The sequence below is a fragment of the Podarcis bocagei genome (genome assembly GCF_964188305.1).
Source record: "Podarcis bocagei genome assembly, chromosome: 4".
Lineage (NCBI taxonomy): Eukaryota > Metazoa > Chordata > Lepidosauria > Squamata > Lacertidae > Podarcis > Podarcis bocagei.
The window spans coordinates 74,197,991-74,224,146 of NC_138128.1; the positions used below are offsets into that span (position 1 = coordinate 74,197,991).

General features: G+C 44.5%; 2 protein-coding genes across 4 annotated transcripts; one reads left to right on the forward strand and one right to left on the reverse strand.

Annotated features, from left to right (window-relative positions):
• Positions 1–1,792: 1,792 nt before the first annotated feature.
• Positions 1,793–15,946, forward strand: LOC308584783 (uncharacterized protein). Of its 3 annotated transcripts, XM_081189854.1 has the most exons (4): positions 1,793–1,886; positions 3,999–4,089; positions 6,505–6,579; positions 8,335–8,400. In XM_081189854.1, the coding sequence occupies exons 1-4, from the start codon at positions 1,815–1,817 to the stop codon at positions 8,349–8,351; spliced, it is 255 nt and encodes an 84-aa protein (XP_081045980.1). In that variant the 5' UTR covers positions 1,793–1,814; the 3' UTR covers positions 8,352–8,400. The 3 variants fall into 3 exon arrangements, 1 of the variants encoding a protein (XP_081045980.1); XR_014006998.1 differs by lacking the exons at positions 1,793–1,886; positions 3,999–4,089; positions 6,505–6,579 and adding an exon at positions 13,918–15,946 and having other exon boundaries at positions 8,096–8,554; XR_014006999.1 differs by lacking the exons at positions 1,793–1,886; positions 3,999–4,089; positions 6,505–6,579; positions 8,335–8,400 and adding exons at positions 12,322–12,441; positions 13,918–15,946.
• A 2,364-nt stretch (positions 15,947–18,310) lies between these two features.
• FAM241B (family with sequence similarity 241 member B) lies at positions 18,311–23,666 on the reverse strand. Its single transcript, XM_081189858.1, has 3 exons — positions 23,051–23,666; positions 21,603–21,729; positions 18,311–20,096 (listed from the first exon to the last, which is right to left on the reverse strand). Exons 2-3 carry the CDS (start codon positions 21,693–21,695, stop codon positions 19,818–19,820), a joined length of 372 nt encoding a protein of 123 aa, XP_081045984.1. The 5' UTR covers positions 21,696–21,729; positions 23,051–23,666; the 3' UTR covers positions 18,311–19,817.
• Positions 23,667–26,156: the final 2,490 nt, after the last annotated feature.

Below are 26,156 nucleotides of genomic sequence, written 5' to 3' on the forward strand. Positions count from 1 at the left end.
TAAGGACCGTCCTACAGTATATGGTGTTTAACTCTTCAAAACAGTCAGAGGGATAGCAAGAGGGATCATTACATGATAAACTTTAGGACCACCAGGTTGCAACCCAAATAAACATCAATGTAAATGGGGATAGGGAAGAAAGAGAGAAATATTGGTGTTCTTACCAAAATTGCATATTTTCCTAACACTTACTCATGAATGAAATATTTTAAAATGTAAACCCACTCCAGAATAATTGAGGTGAAGAATGAATGTGCTTCCCAAAGGTTTGTTGTTGCTGCTGCTGCTGCTGCTGAATGAGGCCCTGAAAGAAGCTGCGCCTTCCTTCAGGTGTAGACAAGGGTAAAGCATTAAGTGGAAGTTGTATTCCACTGAAACCAATAGTACTTCCTTCTGTGTAAATCTGTCAGGGGTATAGCCATAGCTCAGTGGTAGAGCACATAGTCCATATACAAAGGGTCCCAAATTCAGTTCCCAGTATCTCCAGGTGGAGCTGAGGAACCACTCCTGTTTGAAACCCTGAAGAGTTGCTACCAGTCATTGTATATGATACTGAACTAGGTGGACCAATGGTCACAGTTCCTGCCCACAGTGACGGACAGACGTGAAAGAAGGAAAGAAAGAACATGAAAACAAGGTTTCAGGGACTAAGTCTTCATGAAATTTCACTAGATATAATAAACATTTGTAGGAGGTGATTGATGAAGGATCTGGGGAGTGATAATGAAAAATGTCCATTAGAGGGCCTCTTCCCTCTGATGACAGCAGCTTATAAGTGGAACTAAAGTGTTCCATGTGTGGTTGTAGTGAGGGAAGCCGTTCTGGGGAACACCAAGCAAGAAACAGGAACTTAGAGAAGCAGCCATTTTATAGCAGCATGATAAGAGTCAAGTTCCTTTGCCCATACTTGACTCCAGTCTGTATAATTTACAATGTTTACAGCAGCACATTCATTACCTTTATATACTGTGTCTACTTCTGAGATATGTTTGCAAAGGCCCGGTGCTCTCAAACAAGTAAACTGGCTCTATGCAAGGTCAAACAGTATTAAGTATCCATGGCACAATTGACCCCTGCAGGAGTCCCAGCCTGGCTGGTTGTTCTGAAGCTATCAGAAGCCGCTGTATGAGAAGAATGTCAGCCATGTAATAAAGAGAAGGCAAACCTATTTATTATTAAGTCGGGGTTGTAGCCCCTGACGTCAGCTGCAGGGCTTGTTTGGGCCACCCGCTTAAGTTCTAAATTGCTCTACAAAAGTTTCTGCATTATCCCCCTCCCCTTGTTGCTGCCCCTCCTTCCTGCCATTCCCACCAAATCTCTTATTCCCTGAACTGAAATGGGTTAGCATTCCTCCTTGCTGAGGCAAGTGGATAGCTCTCAGCAATGCCAATTCCATTTTAAGTCTTTCCTGCTCCCATGGCGCCCTGTAAGGGCAGGCAGTTTGGGTGCTGCGAAAATGTCAAGTATTTGCCAGCATTCTTTCAAGCTTAGCCCATTCCTGGCACTTTCAGAATAATGTTGGAATTTAGTCCATTAGCTTAAAGCTCTCAAATGGCTTGTCTCAATTACTCTCCTGGCTTTGGGATCTCCCTGTGAGGTGTTCACAAAAGCACACACTTTCTTGCAGTGTCCCCCTATTGCAACATGGTCTCAGTATTCAGTGCCAGGTGCTGGTATTTTTAGTATATGTGTACAGAGTACGAATAGAGAAACTCAGGCCTGGGGTCCAAATGTGGCCCTCCAAGCCTCTTTCTCTTTGGCCCTCAGATTTCTCCTCAGGTGACTCACCTCACTGGTCCTGTTTCACAGCCCAAATGTTTTTGTCTGACCAGAATATGTCCTTGAACTCTGATAATGTCTCTTGCTTATCTAAATGGAAGATAGAGGTTTGTGTTTAGGTAAACTAGCCTAATAATAATAATAATAATAATAATAATAATAATACTTTTTATTTGTATCCTACTCATCTGACTGGGTTGACCCAGCCACACTGGGCGGCTACCAACAAATTATAAAAACACAGTAAGACGTCAAGCATTAAAGGGCTGCCTTCAGATGTCTTCTAAAAGTCATATAGGCCTTCTGCCTGGTTCTCTGTAACTTCACTTCTCGCAGTGAGGGAACAATCAGAAGGCCCTCAGAGCTGGACCTTATTGTCCGGGCTGTACAAACATAAAGTTTAGTGTCATTGCTCAGCCCCCATGTGGCCCTCATAAGGTTTCACAGAAGAGAATGCAGCCCTCTGGCTGAAATTGCTCCCTACCCCTAGTAAAGGAGACTCACAGGGGCAAAGTGACTTGTCCATCAACACATAGCAGGCCAGTGGCAGATAAAAGGAAGAAAGGAGCTGGTGAGGCTGAAAGGCTGAGTGATCAGCCAAGAAGTTTCCATTCAAAGCCACTACTGCCTTCAAATTCATTGGTGGCTTTAGGCAGGCCACTAGTCTCACAATCTCAACTGCCCATCTGCAATATAAGGATGACAAGAACACAGGCTGACTGCACAGGATTGTTGACTAGAAGGATTGCTGAGGGCTAGTTTTGACTGAGGGCCAACAATGGGATCTCTTGCATGTTCAGACCCAGAAACCTCCCCCCCCCCCCCTGAATAAATTCACACTTGACTCAAATTTTGTTTTTGGTTTTTGGCAGAATTTAGGCCACAACTTTATTGATTACAGAAAGTGACTGGTTGCATAGGCTCTGGTTCAACTAGCTCCCTGCCATGCAGGTAGCGCTGACCCAGGGTTCCAGCATAGGTCAGCCAAGGGTGAACACCTGGATAAGCGGAAAGCTGGGAACAGGCTATCTTCACCACCCCAATGTCCCCCTGGACTCAGGCATGGGCAGAATCCCTTCTCAGGGGTTGACCAAACCAACGAGTCCCTGGATTCCTATAACAGAATACCCTTCACATAGGGATGGCGAGAGCATTCTTCTATCCCTGTCACCTGAACCAGAACCTATCTGCAACCTTACAAGTTGTGACAATTTGCTACGTGGCAGGCAAAACCCAAATGGCAACAGCCAGTCAGCCAAGTGGGGAAAATTCCTGCTGTGCCCCTGTCCCAACGACAGACGACACACGAAGGCATAGCAAGGTCAAGTGCAAAACCCTAAAAGTAGGGAGAGGTGGGCGGGTGTTCCGAATGCACGCGCCGAAAGAGAACGCCCTGGGTCACGTGCATGGGCATAAATAGGTCCCTTAAATCATTTGGACTGCGTCCCATTGGCCAGATTGCACCCAGTTATGAGGGACCTACCAATCAGGTGTTGTGGCTGACCAATCATACCCTCCCACAATACAGGGTGTCGGTTTCCAGGTCTCACCTCTTTAAGGGAGGGTCCGATTTGTCTCTTTCTGTTCTGGCAAATAGGAGCTATGGGAAGGAGAGGCAGCAATACAGTGTGACAGGGAAGGGAAGGGGCAGTGTGCCAGCACTTATTTCACAGCAGGGACAATGATGTCATCACCTGAGCCTCCTATCTGACAGTCCTCTGCCTGCCAAATATATAAGCCTTTCTCACAGAGAAGCCCACCAAATAAGCTAAGCAGGGGAAGAGGTAGGTTGAATTAGCATGTAGAGCTGAAGGCTAAATTGTCACTTTTTTATTTTGAAAAAAACAAAAACCCAACATCATTTCATTATGAATCCAGCAGAACTCTTTGTCGGGCTGTATGCTTAGCAAATGGGGGGAATGCAAGAGAGAGAGAGAGAAATGCTGGCTTGGTATAGAGGCCATAATATCTGCATTGGTCAAAAGTTCGTTTTTGTTTCATAGACTTAGAAGGGGTGTGGCTGTGGGAAGTTGTCAGGGAGAGCACTTGCATTGCAGAATTTACCACTATGCCACTAGGAAGTGGGTGTGGATTGGGACAACAGTGCTAGAGGAGGGAGAGTTCATCCCCCCCCCCCCACACACATGCTGTTTACCTTATATGGCTCCCTAAAGTTGCCGTTTGCCATCTCCACAATATTTCCCTATTCCATCCCTCAGGGCTGCAGCTCCAGTCGAGAATCCCCACCTGTGACTTCCATAATTTCATTGCAGATCTTCACCATTCAATCTAGTTTGGCCCTGGGACAATGTACGTGACATCCAAATGCTGAAAAAAGGTCCAGGTGTGCCTGGAGTCCCACGAATTTGGGGGACCTCATAAGGAAAGTCATAGCTTGTGAACTTGTTCTCACTGAATGCTGTTCTTGGCTGGTATTGTTTCTCAGCAAAAGATGAATGAAACAAAAAAAATTGAAAGGCGGCGGGACCGGCCCTGACCTGTAACCACCCAGCTCTGGAGCTTCCTACCACTCGAGAGCCAGCGTGGTGTAGTGGTTAAGAGCAGTGGACTCGTAATCTGGTGAACCGGGTTCGCTTCCCCGCTTCTCCACATGCAGCTGCTGGGTGACCTTGGACTAGTCACGCTTCTCTGAAGTCTCTCAGTCTCACTCATCTCACAGAGTGTTTGTTTTGGTGGGGGGAGGGAGGGAAAGGAGATTGTTAGCCACTTTGAGACTCCTTAAGGGGAGTGAAAGGCGGGATATCAAGTCCAAACTCTGGGGAGACAGGAAGCATGAAACAAAGCATTCTGAAACTGAGCTTGCTAAATCAAAAGTATCCTAGGCAGAAGGCACCTGAGGCTACTTTGCTCCAGGGTCTATTCAAGTAACTAACTGTATGGACTGCATCTTATATAATGAACATTTTGTACAGGAACATTTGCCAATTTCTTTTGGAGTGGGAGAGTAGTGCATTAAACAGATATTTGTAAGCACTCTGCCATACAACCAAACTTTGGGGAAATTGCTCCGTTTTTCTACATAACCTCCCCACCCCTTCACCTAGTATGAATAGATTTTTGTTGAGCCGCGTATTATAGAACGAGCCTGACTGTTCCAGGCTCTGTGTCACTTCGTAACCTTGGCTTTATTAGCCCCAGTTGCAGTAATTCTGAGAAATCTTAAGCAGGGGCTTTGATTTTCAGGGCCTGCTTTCTCTTTAAAATTAAAATGCCTTTCATCATTTAGAAAACAATCCGGCAGGATGAAAAAAATTTGGAGGGAAAAAAGGAGAGAGGAGGCTTGGAGCAATTAGGAGGAATGATTGAAATACAGGGGATCCATTTGAATTTCTTTTCCAATTTATTTCCATATGGAAAAGAGCCGTGTTCCAACATTAAATGTGATAATAAAAGCTTAGCATCCTCTTGCAAGATTAAACAGGCATGTTTGCAGCCACCCGAGACTTATTTGAGGAGAAATGTCCAGATGGGCATAGAGTAGAAATTTCAGCGTGGGAGAGGCCTCCTTAGATGTCTCATCCAACCTTGAAGAGACCACTCAGACGCGGAGCATACGCCTGCCAACATGTCAGTTTGTCAGTCTCTTTACAAGCCTTTCTGCTCCCTCATTATATAAGGCCTGTCCAAATTGTTCCAGGTGGAAGCGTTTGGGGTTCTGCCGGAAGCAGCAATGGTGGAGTGTGTTGTCTACAGTTAATAAAGTAAACGACTATAAGGACGACCTCTTTAAATATCTATTTTACTGGTCAGATGAGTCCCAAGATATTTTTTCTGTAGCTGCCAAATCCCTTTTGGCCTTGGGCAACTACCACAAATGGATGAAGTTACCTCACAGGGCTGTTGTTGTGAAACTTTTTTTTTTTATGCTGCTCTGAGCTTTTTGGAGCAAGGTCACAATAAAACAACAATACTCATAATAATAGTAGGCCTGCCCAAACATAATGAGCCTAAATGCTTTGGTTAGATTTTTTGCAGAGTGGATCTCTTGCCTCCTCCTTGCACGGCTGTTTTGTGCTCCTGAATTATTACAGTGGTACCTCTGGTTATGAACTTAATTCGTTCTGGAGGTCCGTTCTTAACCTGAAACCGTTCTTAACCTGAGGTACCACTTTAGCTAATGGGGCCTCCCGCTGCCCCCACACCACCAGTGTGTGATTTCTGTTCTCAGCCTGAGATAAAGTTCTTAACCTGAGGTACTACTTCCGGGTGAGCGGAGTCTGTAACCCGAAGTGTTTGTAACCCAAGGTGTTTGTAACCCGAGGTACCACTGTATTCCAATATGGTTTGTTGTTGTGGTTTTTCTTTTATGGTTTGTAACTGTACCTGTTTTAATTGTTATACTTTCATGACCCACCCTGGGCCCCTGTGGGGAAGGGCAGGACATAAATGCAAATAATAAACACAAGTATTTGCTGTCTGAGTCCAAACAGCAAATGTCACCCCCGTCCCCACCAACCCCAAGGGTGGGAGCATTGTACCTAAGGCTAGTCAAGTTATTTTGGCACTAGACACAGAAAAATCCCACAAACACCCTCGCCCTGGAAGTAAAAATACAGGAAAAGCAAGTGATAAAGTAATAACTTGCCATTTTGGGGGGACATCCAAAATTAGCAGCCTGAGGTGGCCACCCCATGCTGCCTAATGGTAGAGCTGGGGCTGCATAGCCCTCCAGGTACGTGGTGTGACTTTCTATGTCCTCTGCAGATGAGTTCTTCCTCCCAGGTGGCTTCAGACCAAGCTGGAAAGAGCATCTGAGTGGAGAGATGGCCCGATTCCCAGGTACATACATAAGCTCCACTTGAATGTTTGCTTTCCCATTTTACTCTTTAAATCTTTATCATTTAATTTATGGGCAAGAGCAAGCTAGTGTCTAGGAGGGCAGATGGGAGGTTGCTCCAACTCCTTCCCTGAGGCACAAAATGGAGAAAAGGAATGTGAAAGATACTTAACAACCTCACTGAGGTTGCTGTGGCATGCAGCGTGAGTAGACACTGCATTCACCTTAAATGCTGATTGTCCAGTGTAAATAACTGCTAGGGACAATCTGGGCAATGACAAAGTTTCAACCAAAACTGGATCAGCCTTGAAAAAATAGAAATGTAGATGAAAGGCTGCACACCTTTACCTCTTCCAGCACCCTCATCTGTTATGCCATTTCCAGACTGATGGTTTATTTTGTGTATTTTGCTTCTGTCCACAACCCCACACAGAGACTACAGTTTTATCCACACCTCTCTTTGCTCTGTCACTTGTTTTGGAGGAACTGGACATGGAGGAGGGGGTTAATTTCCTTCATGAGCCCAAGTCACCCCATGTATTAGTTAAGCTGACAGGTGCAAGGTCAGCCAAGCCAGTTGCTATGGCAACAGCCCAGTGCCATCTATATACGTGATTAAGGCACATCAGCTCAGTGTGTGTCAGGGCCAGTCTTGTGAAATGAGTAAGTCTGACCGGAAGTGTGAGTCGGGGTCTGTGTTTCATCTTGAATTGCTGGAGCAACAGAAATACTTTGTACTTTGTATATATCTGCATCTGCTTTGAGCTCAGTGTTGTTGTTGCGAAAGCAGCATACAGATATTAAATGAAATCGTATCCCTGTCTCCCTCAGGCTCCTTGCTAACCCTTGTCTCAGTCTCTCAGAAAGAAGCATCGGTGCAATGAAGAGGTTGAGGTGAAGTTCGCTGTTGCCATGGCAGCACTGTATTGGGACAACCAAGCAGCTGCCGGTGAGAATGCTCCATTTTGTGACAGGACCTGACAGTGTTCCTGCCCTGGTTCTAGGCCTCATGGAAACAATTTACACCTCCGTGGCAGAGAGGAGAGAGAACCGAGAGCCAGGAAACTGCAAAAGAACATATGGGCATATTTTTGCAGAGCAACATGGTCTAATAAGTTCCCCTTACACAAACACTTTCCCTGACTCTCCGCTTTAACTAGAGGTTCAAACTATCGAGCAGTCAGTGTTATATCAACACCTCCAGATCAGCTTCAATAGGCACCCTTCAGTCTAGAAGGGGCAGGGAACTTCCCTGGGAAAGATCTGAGGCTATAGGCAGTGGAAAACAAATTTTCCCATTCCCCATGAAAATTCATCTCATATTGATGAATTGCAGGACGAAATTTCCTTTATCATCCCAGGGATCCATCTCATTTGCAAAGGTCCTGGGAAACGTAATTTGTTTCTTAGCCTCCTGCTGTCTGTGGTCTTCTTGCTGAAAAGTGACATCATTTACAAAACCAGTAGCAGCAGTGATGGAGTCCCAAGTTGCTCTGCAAATCATTTTGCAGCCGACCATAAATAAATATAGGAAATTGTGCCATTTCAATATTGAGAGGGTCGTAGTTAAAAAACGGATTTTAATTTGGATTACAAAAGAAAGGAAAAGCTCTAACCTGCATTATGAATAGCACTTAGGAGGATTAAATCTGAATAGTGCCTAAAAACTACATTATTTTTCAGAAGCAATGCTGTTGACTTTTAATGATTCCCCCTGCACAATGGAACTTTACTTACTTTTCCTCTTTAACTTCCAGCTCAGAGTGAAGTCTGAATTTCTTGCAATGATCCGGTGCTGCAGTGGTTTTTATTTGACATAAAGCAAGGGAATTGATAACAGTCCAATCCCATAAACTGCTGTGCTGGATTACAGTGTATAAGATCAATCACAAGGTCCCGCCATCAATAGTTCTCATTATACTACTTGATCCAATGCTGTTACAGGAACAGCTATATTAGTCAGGATGCCCAGCCATGGTAAGATACAACAGTGCTATTAAGACAAACAAAGATTTATCTAGCTCAACCTTCAAATCACTATAATTCCTGGATTTATAGAGTGATCTAGACCTGCTAAAATTAATGGAAGCTTTACCACTGATTTCAAGGAGATGCAGTCTGTACCCTTCAAGTTTGTCTCATTTGTTGTGGTTGCACATCTTCCACGATAGAAGCACTATGCACTTCCTTATTCCTGGACTTACAGTTTGTTTCACAGTTGACTGGTGCTCAAGGGAGTTGAGACAACACTGATGTGGGAAGAGTCACCAGAGTCATACAGCAGGTCAATTCTGTGAGACTGGGGGATTGCTAATATCCATGAACCCTGTCGCAGAAGAGGCAAAGATTCCACTGTGGCCCTCGCTCTTCACGGCCATCACACAGGAAGCAAAAATTAACCCTGTTGAGAATATGTGAACCTTAACTCTGAGTCTGGTTCTCATCAAGCCATCGCAGGGGAATGAAACTAACTAGCAGGAGGGAGGGAGAGACAGAGAGAGAAAAAATGCACTCAAACTTGAAGGAGGTTCACACTGGGGTCACCTTAGACTAGAAAGCCAGAGCATCATTTAGGAAAAGCAGAAAGGCAATCAAGGAATAGCCCTTCCATAGAGTCTCCTCTATGATTCAGGCAGTGCAAAAAAGAGGGAGCACAAAATTCGCTTTTGCTTACACAGTTTAGGCTGCAACCCTGGGAGCAAGCTCCATTGAACACAGTGGGACGTCTGAGTTAACATATATAGGATTGTGTGCTTAAGCTGATCCTCTGCTAAAAAGCAACACCTCCTGGAGCAGCTAAGAACATTAAAAATAAAAGATTTACAATAAATACACAAAACAATATAAAAGTGTAAAGAGATTTAAAAAACAGGATGTCAGATAAAAACAAAATAGTCTTTAAAAGGACTTTGTGGAATTTAGTGATGCAGGCAATGTTTTAAAACTCCCTTTGATAATTCTTTTAAGTTCCTTAATTCTCACTGTTATACTCCAACCTGTCAGAGGATGTTAACCAACTTTTTCAAAATTACTGGTGTTAATTTGTGTACCATAGTATTTGTTGTCATACAATGGTTGCGATTCTTTCATGGATAGTTGTATACACAAGTTTGTTCCAACCAAGTTTGGTATGGCTGGGGGGGGGGTCCCCTGGATGGCCTGTTTATTCTGCACTCATCCTGATTTGTTTGCACAAAGGTTGTGTGGTGGTTAGACTATGTCCAGCCCTTATTGAGCATTCGTTCTGGTTTATTTGAGAAGTTGTATGAACAACGAGCATTCATCCAGAATTACTTGCAGGGCATTTACATTTTTCTATTATTCATTGGTTCATTCTACACTTTCCAGTGCGTTTCACCACCACATGCCAAACTGCAAAAACTCGTCTGTGTGTGTGTGTATAGTGGATTTGTTGCACTAGGGCAACAGGGCATTTTATCCATTTTAATTGTGCAAGCTTGAAACTCTTGCATGTGCTTCAATGCCTTCTGCAAAATACTGAACGTCTGCAGGCACCCTGTGTAGAAGTGAAACAAGGAATTGTCTTACACCAAAGGAAATAATTGCTCCGTCTAGCTCAGTATTGCCAGAACTGACTCCAGGATTTCCAGGCAAGTGTCTCTCCCAGCCCAGCCTGGAGAGACTGGACCTGGAAGCTTTTGCATGCAAAGTGTGTACTCTACCACTCTTCCACCAAGATTCTTGGAGTAGGAGAGGGAATTCAGAAAACTCAGATTCCTGATGAGAAGGACAGGCAGTTTTGAGTGCAATTCTATCTACGCTTTGTGGCATTTGCCTATCATCACAGTTATTAATATATGTATGGAGAAACACCAGGAAAGTGCAATGCTTCGTTGGCCATTCCAGAATTGTTATGGATGTTTCTGTGTAACAAACATGTGATGTGCTGAAGGAGAAGTGGATTTTTCCAAAGGCACAGGAACAAGAAAAGAAAAGAAACATCCACCCGAACCTTTCTGCTCCTAATTATCTCCTCAAAAGCCTCCTCTAATTATTTGGGCCTCCAAAATTCTCCTGCTCTTGATGAAAAAGTCATCCGATTCCCAGGAGGAATTCCAGATCACTGACCGTGTGTAAAATTAGGTGGATCTTAATCAGGCAACAGTCCATGTTGGGATCTGCTGAACAGAAAGAGATATTCCTGAGATTTTTGGTAATAATCCAAATGAGAGCGAAAATAGCTGTAAAGGGAGGGGGAAAGGAGCTTACAGCCCACTCTTTGGCAATAATTGCTGCCTGGCCTTACAACTGCAACTACAGACAGAATCGGATGCTGGGACAGCCGTCAATCTTCCCACCCACCTCACCTCATGCAGGTCGTACGCCTTTGTTCTTCTCTTTAATGTCACATAACCATTAATGCATTTTCCCAGTTCTTCATTGCATTATCAGTATCATTATAAGAAATGAAGAGAGGTTTTTGGGTGGCATTACAGGATTAAAGGATTTTGTTAATTAGCATGATGCCTAGCCGACATCTTTTGCAAACTTCTAGGAAATTATTGATTGATAGGTTGATTCATTTTTTAGCTTGGCCCTTCAGAGTGATAGGCATCCATCGACTGAACACAGTGGGTGTGCTTCCAGGTTGCCCCCCTCCCTACATGCTACATCTGTCTTCCCTCTTAGCATCAGCAGATGTGGTGGGAATAGAAGGATTTGGGCCTAAGACTGTAGCTTTCTCATATATTCCAGGGCTGTGCTCTGCCAAGGGAAAGGTGAATAAATGGAACAGTATGTTGGCCTCCTCAAAGCAAAACTGATGCTTCGTGAAGCTAAGAACTGTCCACCGAGACTCCTTTTTATGGTTAACCTCTCCTTTCTCATTTCCTGCTCTTACTTATTAAAGATGGCAAATTAAACCCTGCATCATGCTTGGCAGAAAGTTTCACATGACCCTACCCTTGTCATGCCAACAACTACAAGAGTGCTGGATTGAGCCTTAAGTGTAAAAAGAACAGCGACATCTGCAAGCTGCTCCACAGTTGCAGGGAAACCACTGGACAACACTATTGTCACTGACTTCAGTTGCTCAGCTCTCCAATCGGGCCCAGCCCTGCTTTTAGGCAAAGTGAGGCAGTTGCCTCCTGCAACAAATGTTGATGGGCTGGGAGTAGACAGAGCTGTGTGCCTTGCTGCCTTCAGCTGACATGGAGGACGCTGTCCCACTGCCAGTGTCAATGTGAGTCAGTCAGTCTGGTCAGCTTTTGCACATCACCTGTTTGTCGCTTACAGGCAGCCCAGTGGGATTGTGTGTGCCATGAAGGTCCTGATGGGAAAACTGCATAGTGCTGTCAGTCACTGCAAGCTTGTTGTCGCTTCCAATCAATTGATTGGTGCCAACAGCAATCCTCCTTTGCTAAGGAGCAATCAGGAGCACTTGAAAGCTCTTGATGTTTCCTTGACAGCCACATTTCTACCTGTCCTATCTCTGATATTATATATGACATCAGGTGTGGGGCAGGCAGTCATGGTTTGGGAATGGGAATAGCCTCATAGCCAAATTGAGATCCATGACAGATCTAATTGGGCCCAGGACCCAGAGGTTCCCCACCCCTCAGTTAAAGAGATTATATATATGTGTGTGTGTGTGTGTGTGTGTAGTTCTCACTCTCTTTTACTTTGAATTGGTTTGTTTTTTAATTATTCTTTTTTAAAATGTGAGTCGCATGAAGCATTGTCTCAGGAAGACAGAATATAAATAGTCTAATAAATAAATAAATTTCGGCATCAGCAGAAAACATGCGTTGATAGAGTTATCTCTCCCTAACAACAGATCCAGTAATGCTGGACTTCACCATAATGAAGGAAAGCTGAAACGGTTTATCATATTTTGGCTGCTTGTAATTTGTTTCTGTAGTTTTTGGATCTGCACACTGTAACAGCACACAGAGTGCATATTAAAATGTTACTTTCCCCCCATACACTTAGAAACACTATGAGTCCTAAAGGAGAGGCTGGATGAATGTTGTGTTTCTGCATAGCACAAAATGGTTTGACTGGCAAGTGATAGTGCATAGCCTGTTTCAGTAACAGGGGAAAAAGAGAGTCAAGGGTCCATCAGATTGTCAGCATACAACTACAGCTGTGCTTTAGAGTCTACAGGAAAAAACACATCTCCAATTTTCAGTGACAGCAATTTGATACAAGGACCAAAAAGTATGTGATGTACTTAATCTCTGTTTAATACTTTGTAATCCAACCCCCTTTAGCTTCCAGGACAGGACACTGGCCCTGCTACTACACAGCTGCCTCAGGCGGTCAATTCTGGGTGTCATGAAAGGGCAGCAAATTGTTGGTTATTGATTATTGTTGTATTGTTACAGCCAGGGAAAAGATAGTTGAAATAGATTGACAAGGGAGAGACCCAAGTGTCACAAAGCAAGATGTGTATGTTGAGACTGTGGCTTGAGTGGACCCATGCAGGGCTTGGAGCATGCCGTAGGGGTCATGTGACTCCTTGAGTTGTGAGATGGGTGTGTTCTCAATTTGTGAGCACTCTAACTCCATATAGGTAAATTCACTCCCAATTTGACTTGGGTTCAGAGTAACTGCTGACCTCCTCCATGCTGAGCAGAAGGCAGCAGCAAGGGCAGCAGCAGTTGAGCCCCTGGATCCTATTCTTCCCCTTCCCCCACAACTTTTAGCAGCTGCAACCAAAGAAAGACTTCCGACACAGCGCCTGAAATGGCAACCTGCCTTGGGCATACGAGACTGAGGATGCAGCTTGTTTAAAAACTAACAAAGCCCTAAATTGCATTTACTGCAATGTTTTGCTAATCTAGACATACATACATCAGGGAAAGAGGAGTAGACTGCTCATTCAGAATTGACATCAAGACGACATTCAAGGACAACTTGACAGTTCTGCTTCCTCCTCTATAGTTGCTTCCTCAGGGAGTCCTAGAGGGATAAGCATGAGTCCGTGTGCCACTTGTATTGGCTACAGCATTGGCAGAGTTCTTGCTCACTTATACTGGACTGGCATTTGGAACATAGTCCAAATCCTAAAATACCATGCAGCTTTCTCTTAATTTTTATTTTTATATTTTTTTTATCTTCTCTTTCAAAATTGCTCAGTAATCTTCTATTCTTGGCCATGGCGGAGGGGGGGGGGCGAGATATTCAACTAAGGCATATTCAGCATAGACCTATTACAATCAATGTTAAGTAAGTTGAGTCCATTGATTTCAACAGGGAAGAAGGTGGTTTCTGCAAGTGCTTTAGAGGGAAGTGAGGGGCAGGTGAGGGTCATCCACTTGGGAAGGTAGCCCATCTAAGAGAAGGAAAACTAATCCTAAACCTCCTCCGCCTTGCAGGATATCTTTGGGAGAAGAAAAAGCTAAGGAATAAGACTGTTGGATGGTGCCTTGTACGCCTCCTTCCGGCAATTCCTGCAGCCAAGCTGGTGCCTAACATATTGCTCGTTTTTCCTTTGGACCACATCTTGTCATCTGGGCAGCCCAGGACCTCCATACACACTGCCCAGGCTTTTGCCCCAAGGAGGTCACTTTGGTGATGATAACGCAGTGGTTTGACTTCACCCCCAGAGACAGGCTCCATCATCTCTCGAGGCAGACGGATGCCAACAACAACAACTAACAGGGAGGGAAGAGGCACTTGCCCTCCTCTCCTTCTGTCCATGAATTGGGCAAAACAAGCCTGATTTCACCTTGCAAACATAGCTGGAATTAAAAGGCTTTTCCCACATAGGACTGCACTGAAAGGCGACTGGCTTCCTTTTCACATTTGCAAATGTAATTCATTCCCCTTCTGAGCTCTCTTTTCTTCCTATGAAGTCGTTTCTTCTCTCATCCACAGGAGCAAGTTAACAGGGGGTCAGTGCCATCTAGTGGAGATAACAGGAAAACACAAACTTGCCCCTCCTTGGCTCACATGGATTTAAAATTAATTGCTCATCCAGCCAATGGTCATTATGAGATTGCTGGGTTGCACAGCAACTTGAGTCGTTTTGCACCATGTGAGACACAAATGCAGTGTGTTTTTTGGAACATGAACAAGAATAGGAAAGGAAGAGGGAACAGGAAAAGAAGAGGGAATGTTGTTGGTCTTTAGCTAGTTGGTTGCTTCTCAGGGATGGGTGAACTTCCTCAGCCAGAGATTAATTTGCTCAGCCAGCAAGGAATTCAGTGTTACAGTTTTGGGCAAAGATTCTCTGGTATTTTAAGATGCAAAGATACACAGAAACACACTATGGCAGAAAAAACATTAAGCTGCACAATATCCACCAGGTGGCACACCTACAGTACTCTAAAGTCCCACTTGGGCAAAAGACCAGCTCCTTTTTTTCCTGGGTACTGCCAGATATATAGATGAGTTACACTAAATTTACAAATTAATTTGCCCCCTCAGTGGTTATTTTCACAGCGTTCCAATAATTATGGTCCCAGATTTGTTGTTTTGCCTTTCATTCTTTGCACTAAGGATCAATACCAGCTGTTTTATAATAGCACGTCATTCATTAATGACTTGGGCCAGGAATGCACTTTATAAAATACATTTTAAAAAAATAAACAATTACATGTAGGACCTGTGACACTGGCTTGTGGAGTGCTCTCCTTCAGGGTTTCAGGCAGGGAGCCATGTCCATTTTCGGGATACTCCATTCCATTTCCCTTCCTCCAGCTGTGATCCCCAGCCCCTCTGCTACCAACACACTCAGTTTTCTGTACATACATACCTAGTGCTGGTGAAGGTTTATTCCCCCTTCAACCCACTTTTTATTCCCTAAACAGCTCCATGAGTTTGACTGGTGTCAGAAACAGCAACTGATCCAGGGCTGCTCTGAATTCTTAAAGCGAAACCCACAGTAAGTTAACGTTGGGGAGCCTTTTCAAAAATACTAAGTTTGTTATTTTCAAACACCCAGGAGATATTAGATGCCACATTTTCTTATAGCAACTGGAGATCAAGAATGTACGTTGCTAAGTCTGGTACCTGTACACAGGAGTAGGGAGAACCAGATTGTTCAGAATCAAGTATATGAAGAGTGCCACTGCCACATGCCACCTTCCCAGTCTCCTGCAACATGCCCTTTGGGAGCAACCTCAGGAGTTGTCGCATGCAAGGAGGGGGAAACTCTTATTTGCAAAGACCTACCATGCCATGTTTTGTTTTACTCATTATTAGAGTGGGTGGAGAAGTGGAGAAAACATGCAGCAGCCATACATCTGAGATCCACTAGTCGATAGCCACATTTCCAGGAACTGTCATTTTAGTTTTTTAAGAAATCAGCATGTTTCCCATGTTACAAGAATGGGTGGTGCAGTAATGTAAGTTTAACTCTCTCAGAGAGAGAGGAAGCATCCTTCACATCACCTGTGAAAACACTCAGAGAGACTCTCACATCCTGGGCTTTCCAAACCCAACACTTTAGGACTCACAAAGCCATGTTTGATCAATATAGTGGCTGAAGTGTAAACATGCACTCATGAAAACCAGCCAGTTGGAAGTGACACTTTAAACCCCTTCTTGGCAGAGCACTGCTCGCTCTCTGCATCTCTTGAACTTTTCAGAATGATGCTCTCTTTTGAGTCCCGCACGTACAAAGCTGGGCTGAGTGTTTCCCTCCCTCCCTCGGCCTCGCTTTGTGTGACTGATGGATGGCCTGAGGGGCTTCCCTCTGCAACCCATTCCTCGAGCCCCCCACCCCACCCCACATGCCTGAATGGCTTATTAGGGAGCCCCTTTGTGGTGTAATTGGATTTCTCCCCTTGTTAGTTTGAAATGAAAATGTCATCTCGATCGAGGGAGGAGCCCATTCAACTCAAATTAAAGCCGGTCATCTCTTCAGTGAGCTGTGAAGCTATTCATGCTGCAGCAAGCAGCTGCAACTGGAGGCGCTCTCGACAATGCCTCAGAAGTGCTCTCCAACCCCAGCTCCCTCCCCACACAACGCACCCCACCACACACAACTGGTCTGCTTCTGTGGTGTGACACACACATATATTGGCCAGCCCAAACAGCACATGTTAGTCAGGAAAGCTGAAAGCTCAAGGTCCCAGGGAAACAGAAATGTCAGGAACTGGGTTTGAAGTGGAGAATCTTAGGGATCCCTAGCTGAATGAGCCATCACAACCGGCCTGGTGTCAGCAGCTGCCAGGGCCCCAGCAGGACTACAGGACCCAGGTGGCTGGGTCCGCAAGTCACCATTTATATTTCCCCACAATTCTCTGGGCACTGTGAGACACTTTAAATAGCAGCTTCCCTACCACCAGGTGAGCCCACGGTCTGTGAAGCTCACCCATGCAGATAGTACCATGTCAAGGTACTGTATTAGTAATGGGTTTACAAAATGGCCCCCAAAACCCAAGTATCAAGGGAGCCTGGAAGCAGGTCATTGTGGGACAGGGAGTGGGACTGTAGCCTCATCACCTACCAGGCCCAGCCTGGCCTCCTGCTGCCGCCATTTACCACTCCAGACACAGGCAAATACATGGCAAATACCCTCAAGGAGCCTGGCTCGGCCCTCAAGTCTGAGCAGACATGTTTCAAATACAACATCCCATGGGAACATGGTTATTTAAGGAGATTAGGATTGAAGATTAATGCACCCGGAGGACAGGCCACCCACCCCCCTTCCGCTTAAACCCATTGTTCTGTTATTGTAGGGAGCATCACCTCTACAGCAAGCGCAGGAGCAAGCTGCTAACAGGATTAGTTCTGTTACTTGAACTCACAATAGTGGCTGCCGGCACTGAAGGACCACCTCTGACAGGGGTTTCCCTCAAAAACTCAGACAATCCACAAATGTGGGTGAATAAAAGCCAAGTGAGAGAACAATACTGGGGGGGGGGGGAGTCACAGATTATTGCGGGTCAGCTTCCCAACCCAGTAGTTAGTGATATAGATGTTTCCTGTGTTTTTAATATGTTGTTGGAAGCCGCCCAGAGTGGCTGGGGCAACCCAGTCATGCCAAGCATATAAATAATAAAATCATTCTCATCATCCTCATCATAGCAATCAAGACCCCAGAAGTTGTTGCAGCCACATCCTGTGAGCTCCTAACTCGCACATTAAAACTGCTTATGAGCACGGAGAGGCTGAGCATCTCCCCATTTACTTCTCCAAGCTTGTCTCTCCAGCCCCTGGGTGAGCAGAACCAGTGGCGTGGCTCTTTGGATCCTAGCCAGTGCTGCTGCCTGCTCTTTGATACATCTGCTAACCAAGTGAGTGACTGAAAAGCTGGAAGCTACCTTACTAACCTGAACAAGCAAAGTTTCCTCATTTGCATTTGTTTAAAATTACAGAATATGCTGAGGTTTAAGAACGGACAAATGTTTGTGAACCATTTTGGGGGGCTTTTTGGCTGAAAGGCACCCCAAAAATAAATTCTAACCCATTCACAGCCTGTCCTGTTCAGATCTGTCCTTCATCTAGACAAGGCAAAACAACTTCCAAAAGCAAATAGAGGTATTTTTGTTTATATCAGCTTGTAGCAGCCACTGTCAAGCTGTTGGTGTATCTTCAGATGGGAGGGTTTAGTCATTTGAGTGCTCAAAGTGTTGTGGATGTTATATTTCTACAGCTTAATGTAATACTTTTGGTTTTAAACATGTTGTAACTTGCCTTACGTCCACAGGATAAATCTGAAATATAAGTTATGTTGATAGCCAGTTTTTCATTTAAGCTTGCAGCATTCATTATTAGCAGCCCAAGATCAAACACATAAAGGAATGGAAGCCACAGCCATTTGGAAAGGAACAAAAGATGTGTATTAAGGAACAGTTTGCAACTAGTATTACAAAGAGTTGAGGGAGGTGGTTAGGCCACCACTAGCAGGGGAAGAAGTGTGGGTGGGTGGGGAGTTCTCCCACCAGGTCATTTTGCAAGGACGCAGAAATGTCCATTCACGTAAATTAACAGACGTGAGAACCACGTTACACATGCCCACTGCACACTCACCTAGTAAGGCTCCCCCACTGCAACACACACAAACCACACACACATTATGAGACAATGGATGGTTTCATGCTTAAGGCAGACCCCAAGTGAGCACCCCGGGAGCCAGCACTCACACAGAGGCAACCATTCATCAGCACTGTTGCCTCCAGCATGGGGACTGTATATGCGACAATGCAAAGTACAGAGGCCACACATACAGCTCCCAACATGGAAAATAATTCTCAGAATTGCCCTTCCTCATGTACGCTGATTAGCTACAGAGTGGCCTCCTATCAACTATGCAAAGTGTGGTTCCATGATCGACATTTCCACACAAACCCAAGCTTCTCTCTATTTGGAGATGGTATTTTAATCCTGTGACTGACCTGAGTTAAGAAGCTTGGTTTTCAATCAATCTTCATGCACATGCCTGTCTTTAAAAGACCTGGACACACATCTCAGAAGTGATAGGTGTTATACCTATATAACTTGCTTTAAACCAGGGATGTGGGGCCTGTCTCTTCCCCTCCAACCAAAGGAAGCAAAGGCTCAAGGTCGGATCGTGACCAAGAGTGCCAAACCAAACTCAATCCATTTTACGACTGCCAGATTATGAGTGTAATGCAGCCTTGTACAACCTGGTGCACTCCAGATGTTGCCAGATGCCACCTCGAATCACTCCCAAACTGCATGGCCAATAGCTAGGGATTGTGGGAGTTGTAGTCCATCTGAACCTGAAGGGCCACACATTTCCCACCTCTGCTTTAAACCTTCTCAGTTATCATGTTACCTACCTCCTCTCTAAGGGCAATAAACAATGCCTACTTAGTCATCTCACAACACTGCCTTTTACATACGAGGTTCATTAAGCGCTTTTGTTGAGAGAACAAATGAGAGATCCACCTGCTGCCTTTTCACCCCTTCAGTCAAAAAACTAAGCTTCAACCAACAACCCTGAGATTGCCTCCACTCCCAACTGCTACAATCTGAGCAGCACAACGAGAAAAAATGTAGTGAGCCTTGTGCCACTGAAATAAAGTAATTTTTCATGCTTCCGCAGGAAGCCAACTGAAGTAGAAAAAACTGTACCCTCACAAACTCGCACTCCATATACTGCCTCCCCCCACAACTCATTTCTGTTCCCTACAAAATCTATTTACATAACATTTTGAGGGTGGGAGCCCATATGGGCACACATACACACAATGGGGGCACATTTGACCCCCCCACTCTCTAACATGCGCTCACACACCGGATAAGGAAATGTGGTTCTCCATCCACCAAGCAGCAGACATGGCTTGTAGAGAAGTCCCTGTCATCGCTGGCTTAAGTGAGAGACAACGTAGATGAGGCCCACCAAGAGTAGGCCACGCACGCCAACCATCATGAGAAGGAGCAGCAGGAGGATGGACATGACTGGCTCCACCACCTGGTTTCCAAGGTTCCACGTGAGGAATCCCATGTTCACCAACTGTTGATTGATGTCTGAAAGCAGTGAGCGCTCCCCTGGCCTTGCTGCATCCTGAGGCGGCGGCTGCTGCTGTTGGCGGTAGTGTTGTTGTGGAGCAGGGCCTGCGTTCATGTTGAAAAAACCCTGCGGAGGAACCCCAGAGAAACAGAGTGAATTCATGGCGCCAGATCCAGTTTGACAGATACAGTAAAAGTCATAAAGAGCCAGAAATGCAGCCATTTGGGTGGTTCATAGATTCCAAAGAGCAGGTACTACCATAGAGAGAGTTTTGAGAAATGAGGAAACTACAGAAAAACTTATAGCCCTCTTCGGTGAGCATATTCCACAGACAATGTTTAAAAATATTTTTAATTTCTACTTCATCCTTAAAAATAGTGCAAGGCATTAAAATGCACCAGAAAACTTAATTTTTTTTAAAAAACCAACATGGTTTAAGAAACAGTAAGCCTGCAATCCTATCTATGACAGCTGGACTTAAGATGCCAAAGAAGGCTCCCCGCCTACACAGAAATGGAGCCAGAAACAAAATGCTGCAGTGTGGATTACTCCTGTTTTCAGGATATCCCATCCTCCTCCCATTCCTCCCTCATGTTCTGTCCCTGGTTTCATTTGCACTATACATTTGAAGCAGTATCATACAGCTTTTTCAGTCATGGCTTCCCCCAAAGAATCATGGGAATCGTAATTCATCAAGGCTGCTGAGAGCTGCTGTTCCTCCCTCAAAGAACTAAAATTTCTAGGGTTGCCTGTGGAGAAGGACTGACAAACTCCTCTGACAATGTCCCACTCCTGCTCCAAATAATCAAGTCAGTATTTTGTGACCAGTGAGCACACTCAGTACTCACCAAACTGTTTTTTGGCCTCCTCTCTCCTGCCCCCCCCTTAATCTTTCCCACCCCACCCACCCACCCAAGGCTTTTCTTTTGAACACACATCTACAAACCTTGGTGTTTCCCTGAGTCTGTTGATAACCCCTCTAGGATGAGAATGGTGTTGTTTTTGATATGCAATGACTTCAGAGAACTAAAACCCCTATTAGTATTGATGATTCACAATTAAGGCTGCCATGTGAACCCTGGCTAGGCAGCAACATAGGCCCTACAGCATCCACAGCCCTGCTGATCGTGGCAGTCAGGCCAGAAGGGTGGGCAAATCTGCTGCACCAGTGACAGCAGTGGGGACGACTCAGGATCCAGCAAGTTTCTCCTTCCTGCCCCTGGAGGACCCCATATTGGGTCTTTCTGCAGGCTGCCACCTCAGGAATCTCACCGGACAGCCTGCATATTTGCAGATGGAATAGGGAACTCCACATGGGCAGTGACTGGCAGGGTTAGGAACTGTGGTCCAGTCCAACTCCCCCTCTCCATCTCAAGTTCAGTACAAAGTTGTTTCAGATTACAGTGCCCAAATGCAATTCTGTGCATGCTTACTTGGAAGCAATCCTGGCTCAATTTTGCAAATTTACTTTAGAGGAAATATGCACATGTACTTAAAAGGGTAATCTTTGAACAGATCGACCAAACTTCAGAATTAAGCATCCATTTGCAACAGGAATATTGAAACCTTTCAAGTTCCTCATATAATAATTCCCAGCAAAACTGAAACACCACATAAAGGTCTTCTCCTCACCGGCCGAGAGGAGGTTCCTCTGTTCTGAGTGCTCTGCCGCACTCGAGGGTCATCGTCTTGTACAATGTCGCCGTTGGCCAAAATCCGCACCATCTTTAAGGGTTGTGTGGTGTTTGTTTTACCACCCCTGTTAAAATAAAAAAGAAAAGAGTTTTGAACAAGCCCCAACTGTTGTCTTAGGGAAAGGAGTGCAGTTTAGAGAAGCTAGGACATATCAAATTAATATACATGAAGGCAGTGCTTTATTTCTAAAAAAAATAAAAATGTTTAGGGGTTCTCTTATTTTCCTACTCATATTGAAATACTACCCCTCAATGAGGCCAAACTTAGATTCACAAAATGTTTAGGGGTATGTGTACCCCCAGAAAAAAGCACTGCATGAAGGCACATTTTTATACTCTCTATTAGTTGCTCCACAATTAATACTGACCCCCCCCCCTCTTTTCATGGTCACAATGGCTAGTGCAGATTGGAATACTTATTACACTTTTCACACAATCCTAAACTGTACGCAAAAAAAAATCTATTCCATGGATCATTCATATAGAAACACTGGGAGGGGGGGGGGGGACAAATTACCAAAAAAAACCCAACCAGACAAACCCTTTGACTAGCAAGAAGAAAGGCTGACTCACACACTTCTGTACAGTAGAGCCATCATCATCCAGTTAAAGTGGATGAATCACAGGACTCTTTAATCGATTAAGTTGGTGCACACACCGTAAGAATGAAAATGAAAAGCATGCTTTGCTTTTAGATGATGCATGCATTTGTCGCAAGACACCATCTTGGAAAAGTTAATCCCTCCTAGCTGAGAGAGAAGAACAATTAATCACAGTCCATTTCAAGCAGTGACCCTAGGCACAGTCAGCAGGGAGCAAGTCCCATTGAATTCAATGGGGCTAACTTCAGACTAAGCAGAGATAGGACTGCACAGTTGATGAGTCAGAAGACTTTTAATCGTTTAATCCAATTAACTGACAAATGGCTGCAGCCTGATATCTAAACAGAAAGGTGAAAGTCTGTCTCTAATTCCTTGGACGATTAACAGAAATCACAAAGGGCAGATTTTAGAGAAAGCTCCACACATTTGATTAGACCCCAGGGCTGCATCTGAATATAGATTTCTAAGCACTCAAACAAACCTGGGAAACAGTCCCATAAAAGCAGTTATGCCATGGTGCAAGACAGTCTGATGCTGATGACCTGACTACAGTCAGGAGGACCATTACAGATTGATGGCCCATGCATATCTTTTATTTTTGTTATTCTATTTATCAGGCACCGCCTTTCACCAGAGGCAACTTAAGGAAGCTTCACAAAAGCACAACATAATGTACTTCAGGAGTGAGATGAACATCCAAGTTCCCCTAAAAAACATTCAGGCAGATTCACACAGTATTAAGCCATAAGCTAGAAAAATCCCCAGACCCGTTAAAATTTCTCACCTACAGCTTGAATTCACCAGGTAGCCTTAGACACGCTACTTCTCTCTCAGGCTCAGCTCTACAGTTGCAATATTGACCTACCTCGCATGGGTAAGAGTTAACAAGCAAGCAGAAAACACAGGTAGCAGAATTAAGGGACTCACTGCTACGAGTTATGATAACAGAGCTTAGTTGCTGTTTTTTAATGTGAAGTGCCCTAGAATGCCCAGCCTCGCCTTGGGAGGAAAGGTACCCCTTCTGACAAGGAAACGGGCACTCTGCACATGCTCGCAAAGCAGTTATTCTTGCAGCTGCTCTAGGGCAGACACCCAAACCCCCTCGGATAAAGGGACCAACTTCCCACGCTGCATTTGGCTCAAACAAAATCCTGGCAGGTAACTCTGCCCTGCTTCGCATTTCTTCGGCTGCATCTTAGGATTCTGCGTTTCTAACAGAGCTGCCCTTTCAGAGGATAAAGCAAAAAAAAATTGGCGGCGGGGTAGGAGGGCTGAAGGAGCAGTTAGAGATGCACCACTCGCCTCTTTTCTCCCCCTCCGGCTGGTGCAAAACGTCTCCGGCTGCTGCTCCTCCAGCTGCTTCCTCTCGACTGTGACACATCTGAAGCTTGGCAACTTCCTACAGGCTGTCGGCGCCGGAAGTTGCAAGCAGGAGAGGGAAGGGAGAGGCGCAAAGCAAGATCCTGCGGCTAGAAGCATTTGCAAAACCTGAGCAGCCCCCTCCTCAGGCGCCCTCCGTGAACTGCAGGTTGCTTGACGGCAAGAGAGCTCGCGCTGGCGGACGGAAGGAAGTTCTGCTGGACCAGATGTTTTGGCTGCGGCTGGTGGGAGGGCCAGCCGACCTCGGGATGGCCGCGTGTTCCTCGCCCGCCCCCCCCGCCCCGGTAAAGGGGGGAAAGTAGGGCAGGGCTCCCCTTGCACCTTTAACCGCTGGGTAGAAGAGAGAATTGCAACAGGTGCACAATATACCTGTTGACATTTTCCTCTTCTGAAGGTTCAGGAGACTTGCACTCTTTTTTCCTTTACGTGGTCATCATAGCTGTCAACGTTTCCCTTTTTTTAAGGGAAATTCCCTTATTCCGAATAGGATTCCTCGCAAGAAAAGGGAAAAGGGAAAAGTTGACAGCTATGGTGGTCATGCTAGTTATTGTAAACAGATGTGGGCTGGCCCTACCCACATCTCTGTCTTTAGGAACTATCCGGGGTGCAGAGGTCAGCAGGAGACCCTTTTAGTGACAAGTAACTAAATACATAATTGGCTAGTTATTGCAGATCAACCAACTCTTGAAGAGTGCCTTACACTAGGCAGAGAGAGGCAGCTGCCTTAAGCAGTACAGTGGTCCCTCGGGTTACAGACGCTTCAGGTTACAGACGCTTCAGGTTACAGACTCTGCTAACCCAGAAATAGTACCTCGGATTAAGAACTTTGCTTCAGGATGAGAACAGAAATCGTGCAGCGGCGGCACGGCGGCAGCAGGAGGCCCCATTAGCTAAAGTGGTGCTTCAGGTTAAGAACGGACCTCTGGAACGAATTAAGTACTTAACCCGAGGTACCACTGTATTTAACTTTCTGTATTTTTACTGCCACAAAGTGGGTGTAAGGGCGTTTGGATGATTTTCTGCCTCAGGTGCCAAAATAACTTGATTCATCAGATTGTGCTAACATGGGGAGGGGGTGTCATTTGCTTCTCTGCTTCAGAAAGTTGAACCCAAACTAAGTTGGTTGCAATTCCCCTCACCCTTGAAATCAGTGGGACTTATATCCTAGATTAAGTTCTACTAACTTAGCTGTAGTAAGCACTACTGAAATCAGTGGAGCACATTACTGAGTAGGCACATATAGGCTTAGGCTGGACCTAAGGCGAAGAGTTGTATTCAAAGGAGCAGGAAGATCAATGTTGTATTAGTGCAAGGATATAGGGGGAGGCAGGGCACATTGATGCAAGGAGCACATTGATACACCAACAATATTTCAATATCGAGAAACGTTATTCGTGTCGTGACATCACTAAAACCTGTCTATACATGTGTGAGTATGATAGTTGCGAATGCGCCGCCCGCCAGTTCGCTCTTGGTGTTTGACAAGAGTAGGTATGTTTTTAGCGCAGCCAACTAAAAAATTACGTGAAATGTAAAAGTGTTTTACGTCTTTTAGTTAAGATTTAAAAATACCAAAGGTAAGTTATCCCACTCAGTAATCAGGATTACACTTGATTTTTAAATAAGTTCAGTAGTTTTATTAATAACTGTTAGTTTTCTGAAAATGTCTGTTGGGGCACTTTGATACACTAAGACATGGGGCACATTGATACGTATAAAAGTGCCCCACTAGTGTACAATAGTGCCCCAATATACAAGTTTGCATGAAATCTCTAAACTGATTTCCTACTCATGAAATTTGAAAAGAAAAACACTTGTTTACTATGTGGCCAAAGTCATTTCTAAATATAGTATGACAGATTATCAAGTGTCATATCTCAGGGGAAAAACAGGATCTTGTATGTTTGTCTTCACCATTGTAGAAGATAAGGCAAGCGTTGATTTCAAGGATGTTGTTTTGCAGTTGCCAAAACCTTATCAAATGGCACATCTTGAACATCATCTCTTTATACTTTTTCTTTTGACTTCAGTGGATATAATGTGCAATAGAAGCTAAACGTTAATTATCTTATTTTTTATAAGCATTTTGTTTAAATTACTATTTTTTGGCTACCTAATGTGAGTTCTCATACGTACTTTTTAAACTTTTTCCAAAGTTTTTTTAAAAAAATGGATAGGTGTTTGAGGAAAGATTAATATAAGTTTTGATGTATTGGTAAGAAAACCTGCCATGGTCTATGATATATGTGAAACACTGTTAGTTTTGATACGTAATTTAGTTTTTAAGTAACGAATTGTAAGGCTGGTTATGATCTCTCACAATAAAAATTGTTTTTTCATTAAATTTCTGTAAATTTACAATTTTGTAAATAAGTTACAATAATTTATCATTCTCATACAATTTACGCTTTGTATGAAAGTGCCCCCTCCACTGTTTCAAAGTGCCCCGTAGGTGGGGCAGAATGATACAAAACCCATTTTTCACTCATGTCATTATATTCTCATTATCG